A 13246-nucleotide genomic window follows, 5' to 3' on the forward strand; every position below is an offset into this window, starting at 1 on the left:
CTCTATACTGGTATTTGTCTTTAATTTAAAGCATCTGCTTCAATACCTTTATAGTTTATATGCCATAACTAAATAAGCACACTAAATGCCATTTCTAGATGATTTTTCTATTTAAAAGGGTGTTGTAGTAATTCACCTGTTATTCTCAATTATTCTTACTTGTAAAGCAACATTAGGTCTGCAGTCTCTGGTATATGCTGTTTGGGCCCATCCAGATTCCCATTACTGGGTTTTCCCATCCATCCCTCAGTTGTGGTATTGGCTCCTGACAGGTTGTATCTGTCCCTTTCTCTAGAAGGTTGCCCTTGGCTGAAGGAAGATGCTATGTGCAGAGATGCCTAGGAGGGTAAGCCTCACCACTGCTACTACCTCAACTGGCCCAACTAACTCTCCCTCAGGTAGAACAACATCTCTGGTGAATTCACATCCCATAGCTGCCTATGGGATCAGTTTGAATCTGGATTATAAAATCACAAGTTTCATAACTTCTTGACCTCCTCAGTTTTGCTTCTCTCTCTTTACCTGTCACAGGTTCCTTCTGAGAGCATACCCTCAGTAAATCACTTGCATCAGAATCCTTGGGACAGTACAGTTTTATACGTTTAAAAAAATGTGGCGGGATCCCTGGGTGGCGCAGTGGTTTAGCGCCTGCCTTTGCCCCAGGGCGCGATCCTGGAGACCCAGGATCGAATCCCACGTCGGGCTCCCGGTGCATGGAGCCTGCTTCTCCCTCTGCCTATGTCTCTGCCTCTCTCTCTCTCTCTGTGTGTGACTATCATAAATAATTTAAAAAAAAATGTGGCAATCTAAATAAAATACCAAGAACTAGCTATGTTATCAACAGAAAAGGCAGGATAAGAACCTCTTATGGCTTTTAAGCTTTTTGTAGTTCATTTAGCTGTGTGTTTTCTCATAATATGCTATTAGCACTGTGTTGCCTTAACTCGGTGTCCTGGTACATCTATTAGCATGACATATTTTTGTTTGTTTGTTTTCTTCTGTGTGGCATTTTATAATCACTTTAGTTTCATGTGTGGGAAACAGTACATAGAGTACTGTGATTAATAAGTTTGAAAAATGTTTCATCTTTTATTATCTCTGTTTAGAACTATGAAAATATAATAAAGAACATTGCACACTCTTCCCATTCTGAAGTTTATTTTGTAAAAGTAATTACTTTTTCATTATGTATTTCTTCTCAGTTTCTACTATGTCTGATCCTGAAAGAAATTACAGTAAAGCCAATCCAGCTAAAGCCACCATCTATATTTCTGTATAGAGCTTCTCCTTTATGTCTGTGTCAACATTTTTATCCAGATGAAATGAAATAGACAATCTAGAAGGAAATAAGAGACATTTCAATTTGACTTTTCCTTTAGTATGAGGCTAAGCCTAAGCAGTCAAATCTATGAGTTGCCTTCTTAGGATTTCAACCTCACTCTTAAGAAAATTAAACATGCCTCTAACACATTTATATAACTTACATCTCAGATGAGAGAGAAGGCCCGCCTGAGCTTAGAAAAATGTGTTACTGAATATCCAGTAGTTTTAGGTTACACAGGGAACCCACTTTTTCTATGACCTCAGAAACATTTAACAGGTATGAAACCCAGAAATAATCTCAAAGCAACCCGTTTGAAATTCGGAATTCAGTAAGTCTTAATTAAAACCTTGCTTAACTCTGGAAGTAATGAAATTGATTTTCTTTCTCCCCAAAATAATTTTTACAATATCAGATTTGTTAAAAGAAACCACCATTCCTCTATAGATTTACAAAGCTTTAAATACATAAATTCTATTATAATTCATTCTCCAGCTCAAGGTATAGATATAGTTTCTCATGTTTTCACATAGTCTTTCCTGTGCTTATCTGTCATTATTAGTAGGAGGTCACTAATTCACTTCCCTCTCCAGCCATATCTTATTTTCCAAGGTCCTCAGACTATATGAACAAGTAAAAGACTGATTTGACCAAGTGAAGGCACCCAGTACAGAGAGATCTAGCGGGTATGATCAGTTCAATGATTCCATTTTTTGTGTGTATGGTTCACAATGTGTCACCTTTGGACATGCATCATCTGGAACACTCATCATTTGCTCTGGTAATACTCTTGATGGCCCTGATCTATGCCAGGCCATTTCAGTGTTCTGTTTTTGAATTCTAAGATAATACCTTGAATTCATACTCACCAGATCACTTTTTTCTCTCTATGAGACACTGTGTTCGGGCATTTGGGTCTAAAAGGGAATTAGCAGCTTGCTGAGATGGATCCTGTTGTCTGGGACTAGCCTGCAGCCTCAGATGCTGAGCTCTTTTCTCCAACACAAAATGCCTCCTCATAGTGAGTTGCCATATGGGAATTTCCTATCTTTTCCTACAAAGTGAAATTGGCCAGTCAACCCTGGCAGCTTTCCATAAACTTAGAAATCCGGGAGGAACAATATTCCTTTCTTCGCAGCATACCCATTTCTCAATACTGGTCCCCTTTGACCTTTATGGCAACTATCTGACCTCATCTTCATACTGCAAATGCTAAAGGGATGGGCAACTCCTGTTAAGGCACGGAAAACAAACCCAAAAAGAAGTCCCATTGCACTGTTTCCTTCAGGTATAGGTATTTTCCAATAATAATGATAATCTGCTTTAAGGAGACCTGCTCTATTTCTAGACATAGTGCACTTCAGAATACTTTTGAATCAATGACATTTCATTACATGTTTCAAGTTCCTTGGCAGGGTAATTCTAGTTTCTGGGTAATCTGTTTCCCATTGAGCTGTAACCTCATAGTACACTTTAATATTTTATAAGGTTTAAACTATGTAAATTTTTTTATGTATATGAACAAATCTAAGATACTTTTAAAAATTGTTCTTCATTAGATCATCCTAGAAAATACACAGCTGATATTCCCATTCGTCTAAATGATAATCCGGTTTGCTATCGAATGCTATGCTTGGTTGGAGAGGTGAAGTCACCCAAGTTATTATTTGACCCTCCATTCATATTTTTCACTCCCGTTCCTCTGGATATTACAACTGTGATGGATATCAAAATTTTACCTCAAAACTATTTCAGGTAAATGCTTAATGTGAATCAACCACATTTTCATAATGTGCTTTTTTTGTTTGTGTCTGTGTTATGTGAGTCATGAGCAATATCTGACTTGTTTCTACAGTTATAATGAAGCATTAAAATATTTAGCTTCATTTAACTTAAAAAATTTAAAAAGCTCACTTAATTAGTTCATAATCTGTCATTTGATTTTCTTGTAAAAATGTTTGATATGAAAAAAAATGTTTGATACATTTCTCTTCATGGTATGGGAAGCAACCTTTCTTTTTTTTTTTTTTTAAGATTGTATTTATTTATTCATGAGAGACAACACACACAGAGAGAGAGAGAGAGAGAGAGAGAATTGCAGAGACACAGGCAGAGGGAGAAGCAGGCTCCATGCAGGGAACCCGACGTGGGACTCGATCCCAGGTCTCCAAGATCAGGCCCTGGACCAAAGGCAGGCGCTAAACCACTGAACTACCCGGGCTGCCCCGGGAAGCAACCTTTCTATTGCTATGTGACAATTACCACAAACTTAGTGCCTTAAAACATGAGTTTATTATCTCACAGTTTCTTTGCATTAGGAGTCCAGCTTAGTTTAGCTACATCCACTGCTTATAATCTCAGTAGGCAGAAATCAAGGTGCAAGCTATAGCAGCTGTCTTATCTGAGGCTCAGTCTTCCTCCAAGCTTTCTGGTTGTAGGCAGAATTGATCCATTTAATTGTAGAACTAAGATATCATTTTCTTGCTGGCTGTTGGCTGGGACCTACTCTCAGCAATTAGAGGTTACCCTCAAATCCCAGCCATGTGGTTCCTCCCCCAATCATGGTACTTTACTCACTGAAAGTCAGAAGTAGACCATCTCTCTGACTTCTCAGTCCCTGACTTCCCAACCTTCTTTTAAGATCTCACCTAATTAGCTCTGATCCACCCATGATAATCTCCCTTTTGCTTTATTTGAATTCATTTAACTAGGGATGTCAATTACATATGGAAAGTCCCTTTACCACTGCTGTATAACACAACTTAATCATCAAAGTGATACTGTATTTACAGATTCTGGCACCCAAGGGTGGGAATTATGTAGAGTTTGTATGTACACTAAGAGACAGGACTCTTGGGGGGCATCTCAAAATTCTGCCTATCACCTGTACATACTATAACAGAGTGCGATCTGTTTTAATTTTTTTTTAATTTGTCAGCAACCCAAACCCTAATACTGTATTGCCCTAGATACATTTTGTACCCTTGCTCTACAAAACAAGTGGATTCTGTTTTTTATGTTTTTTATGTTTTTTATGTTTTTTAAATTGATTAATTAATTAATTGCTGGCTTCTGAAAAATGCGAGAGGTCTCCAAAGGGCTCCAATCAAACCAAACCAAACTAATACATACTTATAAGCTGAAACCAAAGTAGAAGTGGTGAGCTGTAATAATCTGCCAAATGCAGGCTTATTCTTAAAACTTGAGACAACTTCTTCAAGGTAGGAAAACAATCTCAAATTCCTGGGTTAATCCAGGGACACTGGAAGAGACTAAAATAGGTCACATGAGTAAATCCTTCTACCTTTCAGTGGAAGCCAGCAAATCTTCCCTAGATCAGTCGTTCTTAAATGTTGATGTCTATTAGCATCTCCTGAGACACTTTTTAAAACAGAGATTTTTGCTTCCCATCCCCAGAACTTATGACTTAGGAAGCCTGGAATGGTATGTAACAATTTGTATTTTTAGTAAGTTTTCAAATGAAACTGATGCTGCTGATACATGGACCACACTTTGTGAACCGCTGTTCTACATGAAGTCACCCTCAGTTTTGGCTCATATTTCAGTTTCCATAATTGCTATCAACCAGACATGAGTGCATTAGCCAGTGTCGCAAAACTTACAGGAAGGGAAGATGCCATCATTAGAGTCAGCACAACCAACCATCTTGAAACTTAGACTCTTTAGCCATTCAGGTATTGGAATTATCAGACACAGAATATAGATAAAAAGAGATAGCATTACAAAAATTAGTAATTAACATGGAATTATACTATATAGACTTAAAAATGAACCAAATATAACTTTTAGGAATGTCATTTTATTTCATTATTATTTTTAAAGATTTCATTTATTTACTCATGAGAGACACACAAAGAGAGGCAGAGACATAGGCAGAGGGAGAAGCAGGCTCCCTGTGGGGAGCCCAATGTGGGACTCAATCCCAGGATGCCAGGATCATGAGCTGAGCCAAAGGCAGATGCTCGACCACTGAGCTACCCGGGTGCCCCCACTTTTAGGAATTTCAAAACAAAGTGTGTAGGGTAAATTTTTAAGGGCATCCACTAAACCTAAGATTGTATATACCTATACAAACAGTATAGAAATCAACAAAATCTTAAATGTAATTTTCTCTGATTAAAGAGAAAGTTAAAGTAATTTTAAAAATCCAACTATCTATTTAAAAAGGTATATGTGAAACATAAGGACAACAAAGATTAAAGTAAAGCAGAGTTTCTCGACTTCAGGAACTGTTGACATTTTGAGGAAGATGCTTTCCCCCCCCCCCCCCCCCCCACTGGAGGCTATTTTGTATATAGTAGGATATTTAGCAGCCTCCTTGGTCTTTAACCAGTGGCATCCTTCTATAGTTATGACAGAAAAAAATTGTCTCCACACATTGCTACATGTCCCCTGGGATGCATAACCACTCCCAGTTAAGAATCAACAAACTGAAATCTTAGGAAAAGGTATAGCAGAATCACCATAAGAAAGCTGGATAGCAGTATTAATTTTACATGTGATAACCTTATTTAAGAGGTAAAGATATAGTTTTAATATTAAAAATGCATTAATTATAAAAGATGCAGCTCACTTGGAATTCTAAAATTGCATGCACAACTAAAATACTCTTAAAATATATAAACCCCAGATTAAAATAATAGGGAGAGGGCAGCCCGGGTGGCTCAGCAGTTTAGTGCCGCCTTCAGCTCAGGATGTGATCCCGGAGACCCCGGATCGAGTCGTACATCAGGCTCCCTGCATGGAGCCTGCTTCTCCCTCTGCCTGTGTCTCTGCCTCTCTCTGTCTCTGTCTCTCATGAATAAATAAATAAAATCTTAAAAAAAAATAATAGGGAGAAATTGACTAGTCCTTCATCACTGTAGGGTGTTTTAACACATATCTCAATTATTGGTGAGTCCAAAAGACAAAAACACTTGCATAGATAAAGAAAATTTGAAAAGGTATTTTAAAAGCCTCATTAATTTAATACTAACATTATTAAAAATACTAAAAGTAGTATTAAAACTAATACTATAAAATACTGCATCCTGCAGTTAGAGAATACACATTTTTCACAATCATATAGAAGATATTTAAAAAAACAAAGTGCATCATTCTATAGTTCAATTTAACAGTTAAAAAAAAGATTTATTTGTTTTAGAGAGAGAGAGACAGTGAGAGCATGAGCTCTCATGAGGAAGGAAGGGACAGAGGGAAAGGGAAAGAGAGAATCCCAAGCAGACCCCACTGAGTGCAGAGCCTGACTCTGGGCTCAATCTCACAATCCTGAGATCATGAGCTGAACCAAAACTAAGAGTCAGATGCTTAACCAACTGTGCCACCCAAGCACCCTTTCAAATTTAATAAATTTTAAAGAGTTAACATTATATACACTGTATTTTCTGATAATAATCATAATTTTGAAATCATTAAAGAAAAATTAAGAGATTTGCCCTAGATTTGGAACTATTTTTTTTTAAACTTGTTTTTTAAAAAAATTTATTTTAGAGAGAAAGTGAGCATATGTGAGCAGGAGGAGGGGCAGAGAGAGGGAGAGGGAAAAATCTCATGAGGGGCTTGATCTCATGACCCTGAGATCATGACCTCAGCCAAAATTAAGACTTGGACGCTCAATTCAATTGAGCCATCCAGGGGCCCCTAAAAATATCTTCTACAGAGAGTCAAAGAAGATATATTGAATTCTGAAATAAATAGTAATTAAAATATCATGTATCAAAACATGAAAACAACATTCACTGATATAAACAGTGTTTGAGTATTAAAGTTGAAGACTAAACTTGAAATATGTACTGTCACATCTATTGCTTTCTTTAGACAATTAGACTTGCATCTGTGTTAACTGCATCTGTTATATTCCAATGGTTAAGCAATAAACAAATACATACACTTATGGAATGCATCAAAAATGATACTTAGATGGAAATGTGTGATCTTAAATGCTGATAGTAGATTAAAAAATGATTAAAAGCATGATTATTCAAGCATTCAACTTAATAAATAAGAATAATAGATTAAACCTAAGGAATACAGAATGTAAAATGAAAAAGAGTAGAAATTATAGGAATAGAAAGCAAATATATAGAAGATAGGCTCAGTGAGCCCACAAGTTGATTCTTTGAAAATACAATGGATACTGATACAGTGACACTCATGAGGAACAAAAAAGAGAAAAGGTACAACTAAATAATATTAAGAATAATGGAGCATATTACATCTCCAATGGAGAAAAATGAGATAATCAAAACACTATGAAGAAATTTTTTCCAACAGATTTGAAAACTTAAATGAAATGAGAAGTTTGTAGAAAAAAATAGAATTTACTAAAACCATACTGGGAATACATAGATAGTCTTTGAATATTGATTCAAAGATTTAAAATCTTAAAAGGAAATCTTCTGATGTTTTTACAGGCAAGTTTTACTAAACTTGCAAGAAACTAGTATCTCAAACTTTTTAGAAATTCTTCCAGACAGTAGAAAAAGACACAATGTGCTCTAATTTGTTTTATTAAGTCAAAAATTTTTATTATAAAATCAAACAATGACAGTATGAGAAAAATAAATTATAGGCCAGTCTCTCTTATGACTATAGATGTAATGATCCTTAATTAAATTGTGTATACATATTAATGTAATACATATTAATTATATAATATAAATATATTAATAAATCATGACCAACTCGGTTGTATCCCAGGATTTTAAGATTTGCCTAATGTTAGAAAATCTAAATACCTTTGTGTTTCATCTCCCACATTTACAAATTAAAGAGAATAATGATATGATCATTTCCATAGAAGCAGTAGAAAAGCATTTGATAAAATTCCAAAACCAATCATGATAAAACTCTTAAACAGGAATAAAAGAGACATCCTTTAAATTGTAAAAATTTTCTATCATGAATCTAAAAGAGACATTATCAGGGATACTGGAACATAAATTAATTCCCTTTAAATAAAAAAGAAAAGGCAAGGACGCCTATTACCACTGCCTTTCTAAAACATTTTCCTGAAAAACAGTCCATACATGAAGTTAAGAGAAATAAAATAAGTAAGGATAGGAAAATAAACACTGTCATCTGTAGATTACAGATGACTTTTATATAGGAAATTAAAAGAATCTGGTAAATTTTTTAAGCTATGAAGGTCATTTATCAAAATGGGCAAATATAAGTTCACTATTTAAAATACATAGCATTGAGGTGCCTGGGTGACTGTTAAACGGCCTACTCTTGATCTTAGCTCAAGTCTTCATCTCAGTTCCAGCCTCATGTTGGGCTCTGCACTCAATGCAGAGTCTGCTGAGGACTTACTTTCCTTCTGCTCCCCCTCCACTCTCCCTCTCTCTCTTCCTCTCTCTCTCTCTCTGTCTCTTTCAAATAAATAAATCTTTGAGAAAGAAAAAAAAAGAATAGCCAAGTCATTCTTGAAGAAGAGTAAGATAAGAAGGGCTTGCCTTACCAAATATCAAGACTAAACCAATATGGTAGTGGTATAGTGGTAGATAAAATGACCAAAGGAATAGAATAAAGAGACTTGCAGAAAACCCATATATGAATGGATAGTGAATATTTGACAAAAAAATATATGAATGGATAGTGAATGTTTGACAAAAAAATGGTGTTGTAGATCTTTGGAGAAGACAGGTTACTAGCCAATAAATGGCACTAGAACAATTGATTATCTGTAGGGAATATTTCAAACTGGATTCCTGTCTCATAATACACAAAGATCCATTACAAATGGCTTAAAGTTTTAAATGTGAAAGGAAAATTTTTTTAAAAATATTTTGGGAAACAATTTTAACATCTGTGGGTAGAGAATTTCTTAAGACTTAAAATCATGCTAACAAAAAAATAAATGATAAAAATTAGAAAAATATCAAATCACTCAAACAGAAACGTTGACAAAGACCTTGGATAAGTACTTCACAGAATAGGATTCATAAGTGAATAATGAACATTTGAAAACATGTAATTGACCTTTTTGTAAATTTGGAAATGAAAATTAGAGACTACAATAAGATAAGTATTTTGCCTGGTATAGGCAGGTAAACGTTAAGAAGTCAGATCCTAGTTACAATGTCAATGAGTTAGGACCACATTGAATAATAAAATGCAAAGTGTAATATTTGTATATCTCACAGCCCAGTAATTCCACTTTGCAGGATATGCAAGAAAAACCCTTGCATGTGTGTACTATAAGATATGTTTGAAATTATTTCATAGTACCATTATTCAGAACAGCAAAACCTGGGAACTGAACAAATATATTCTATGAAGATAAAAGGATAATCATTTGTGATATGTGTACACAAATATAGCTGTGATGTAGATGAACTTCAGCTAATGAGACAACTCTGTTAGAAATCTTAGAAACAAAGTAATGAGATAAAATTTATTTTGAAAATCAAGCAAGACAATGTATATTGATATACTTTATATAAAACAAAAAAGAGGGATCCCTGGGTGGCACAGCAGTTTAGCACCCGCCTATGGCCCAGGGTGCTATCCTGGAGACCCGGGATGGAATCCCACGTCGGGCTCCCGGTGCATGGAGCCTGCTTCTCCCTTTGCCATGTCTCTGCCTCTCTCTCTCTCTCTCTTTCTCTCTCTCTCTCTCTCTCTCTCTGTGTGTGTGTGTGTGTGTGTGTGTGACTATCATAAATAAATAAAAATTAAAAAAAAGAAAAGCCAAACAAATTTTTTAATTTAAAATTATACAATTTGGGCAGCCCCGGTGGCGGAGCGGTTCAGCACCGCCTGCAGCCCAGGGCGTGATCCTGGAGACCCGGGATGGAGTCCCAAGTCGGGCTCCCTGAAGGGAGCCTGCTTCTCCCTCTGCCTGTGTCTCTGCCTCTCTCTCTCTAGCTGTGTCTCTATGAATAAATAAATAAAATCTTTTAAAAAATTCTAAAATTAGGGATCCCTGGGTGGCGCAGCGGTTTGGTGCCTGCCTTTGGCCCAGGGCGCGATCCTGGAGACCCGGGATCGAGTCCCACATCAGGCTCCCGGTGCATGGAGCCTGCTTCTCCCTCTGCATGTGTCTCTGCCTCTCTCTCTCTCTCTGTGACTATCATAAATAAATAAAAATATTTAAAAAAAATTCTAAAATTATACAATTTGTGAGGATTTGTGCACCATTGTGAATTGCCTGTACGCATTATTTTCACAAACTTCCAGATCTTGTAGCTACCTCAGAGCCTCTCTATCTCTAGTTCAACCTCTTATTTTACAGTTAAGCATTTTGAGATCCAGATAAAAGAGTTCCATATGTGTTGTGATGGTTGAAAATAAATGGGTATTATTCAAGCTGTAGAGTCCAGAGCAACCTTTAGTTTCTAACCTTTGGCCTGCAAGATACAATGAGTGCTTACTTACACCATATAGCTTTCTCTGAATGCCATTTGGTGACAAGAGTGTAAGTGTTCAACATTAACTGGACAACTTTGGGATTCCTGGTTCTTTTAAGACCCTTTCTTATAACTAGACATTGTCCCTGTAGGTTAAACAGAAAATATAAGTGGCTTGAATTATATTGTGCTAAAGTTTTTTTTTTAATCAAGAAACATAGTCTAATATATGGATTAATGTTTTACTCTTTCAACTTTTGAATTAATGTATCAAGGTATCAACTTAAAGATGATCTCAAGTCAAAAGTTGAATTTTGAAAAATACAGTATAATGAAATGAACATGTAACAGGGACTGTCGACATGATATAACATGGTCTCCTATTGTATGTACAATAAGATCATCAGCATTAATGACATATCCAATGACACTTAGCTAATTAATGACAGAATTGGATTCAAACCTAATTTATAAATTATCTTTCTAATTTTTTATGCAACGAACCATATATGTTTAAGTAATTCAAGTTGAGATCTTCTTTACTTTCTTTAGTGAATTAGCTGAATGATCTTCATTCTAATTAACATACTAGGGAAATGTGATTCCCATTTGATAATACTTCTTATTTGCTGTAAGAACCTACATATATAATACAATTTTAAAGTACTATGGCTAAATATTTACTGACCACTAAAAGTTATCAAGTGTTAGATTTAAAAGTGAATACTAAGTACTGTGTTATTAGATATCATAAACATTTTAGATTGGTTAAATAAACTATAGGTATATAATGAAATACGTGAACATTAAGTGTAATTTTTTAGTAGTAATGATTAGAAACTCTTCACGATATGTATACAAGTGCTTAATAGTATCCATAGTAAAAATTTTTTTTGTGTATATGCATCTGTTAGTGTCATATTTAGTTTATATGCATTAAAGCTTTAGCTATCAATTGGAAAGTTTTGGTAATTTTTTATAAGGATATGTTTAAGGACAGTACTATTTATAGTATGGCTATCAATAAAAACATGTATTTAATCAGGGATTTTAATATCTTATTTTTATTTTTTAATTTAATTTTTTAAAAGATTTTATTTATCCGTTAGAGACACAGAGAAATAGGCAGAGACACAGGCAGAAGGAGAAGAAGGCTCCCTGCAGGGAGCCCCAATGTGGGACTCAATCCTAGGATTCTGGGATCATGCCCTGAGCCAAAGGCAGATGCTCAACCACTAAGCCACCCAGGCATCTATAATCTCCTTTTTTAATTCATAGAAGACAGAAGGAACTTTGGATTATCTTATGTGGTCAAATTAATACATTATCAATCTTATATTGTGACCAGAAAATAATAGATGATGTAAAAATATCTTTAATAATTGAGCACATTACATTATTGTAAATATCTCATTAGTTTTTCTAATGATTCAAAAATCAGAGGAAGACACATTTAAATCTGATTACTTGGGATCTCTGGGTGGCGCAGCGGTTTGGCGCCTGCCTTTGGCCCAAGGCGCGATCCTGGAGACCCGAGATCGAATCCCAAGTCGGGCTCCCAGTGCATGGAGCCTGCTTCTCCCTCTGCCTATGTCTCTGCCTCTCTCTCTCTCTCTGTGTGTGACTATCATAAATAAATTTTTAAAAATCTGATTACTTGCATGTATTTTGAACCATTTTTTTTATTTTAAACAGAGATTCAATGATAAATGTCCAGATTCCCACAGCAAGACTTCTTGATGATGAAGAGGCTCACCCTATTGGTGTGACGTTTCCAAAAGGCATAGTCATCAAAGGCTCTCCCAGTGGAATAAATGCAGAGCTCAGTTGCCACCTCAGCTTCAGATCATCTAAACCTGTGTCATTTCTCACCAATATTCTTTTCTGTGATAACAGAGATAACTGGTAAGATATTCTTTGTATCTGATAGCAGAGAATAATAAGTTTATGTTTTACACTATTGTAAAATGTTAAAAGGAAAGACATCTATAATAATGACTTTGGACATAAAGATCTATTTTAAAGTTCCAAATGTAGCATTGCTCCCATGAGCAATAGCTTGATAGTGGTTACCAGTGTATACTGCAGCTAGGCTGTGTGGGTTTGAATCCTGACTCTGCTAACTGTGGTGAAGTGATTTAACCTTCAGAGAGCCTCTCCGTTTTCTCGTCCATAAAATGGGGTAATAGCAGAACCTATCTCCTCTGGAATCATGAGAAATTCCCTGAGTTAGTAGTTATTGAGTAATTGGACAGGAACTGGCACAAAGGAAATGCTAAATGAGTAGTAAATGAAAATGAGAGATATCAACATAACAATTTTCTAAACGATATGATCTTGCTACATATTGCTTTAGCAGACTCAGGGAAATTCAGATACACCTTGGTGAAAACGTGTTTCTGGATTTCTTACCTTGTAGGGCCAAAAATTCTTTTACGTTACACCCTGGGATGATTTGATTCACCAAGTTATAGGAGGCTATTAGGTAGAGCAGTATAGTTTGTTAAAAATGTTTAGAGTAAGAAGTAGCCTTGGAGGGAATTGTACACTA

The 13246-nt window shown here is 35.6% G+C and overlaps 1 protein-coding gene across 1 annotated transcript in view; it reads left to right on the forward strand.

Moving 5' to 3' along the window:
* Positions 1-13246, forward strand: part of CFAP47 (cilia and flagella associated protein 47) — a 503092-nt gene that overhangs the window by 126424 nt on the left and 363422 nt on the right. Inside the window, exons 25-26 of the mRNA XM_072744557.1 lie at positions 2881-3076; positions 12391-12600. Of these exons, the coding sequence (XP_072600658.1) occupies positions 2881-3076; positions 12391-12600 (406 nt within the window). The remainder of the gene's footprint in view (positions 1-2880; positions 3077-12390; positions 12601-13246) is intronic.

The sequence above is a fragment of the Vulpes vulpes genome, chromosome X, assembly GCF_048418805.1.
Source record: "Vulpes vulpes isolate BD-2025 chromosome X, VulVul3, whole genome shotgun sequence".
In the NCBI taxonomy this organism is placed as follows: domain Eukaryota; kingdom Metazoa; phylum Chordata; class Mammalia; order Carnivora; family Canidae; genus Vulpes; species Vulpes vulpes.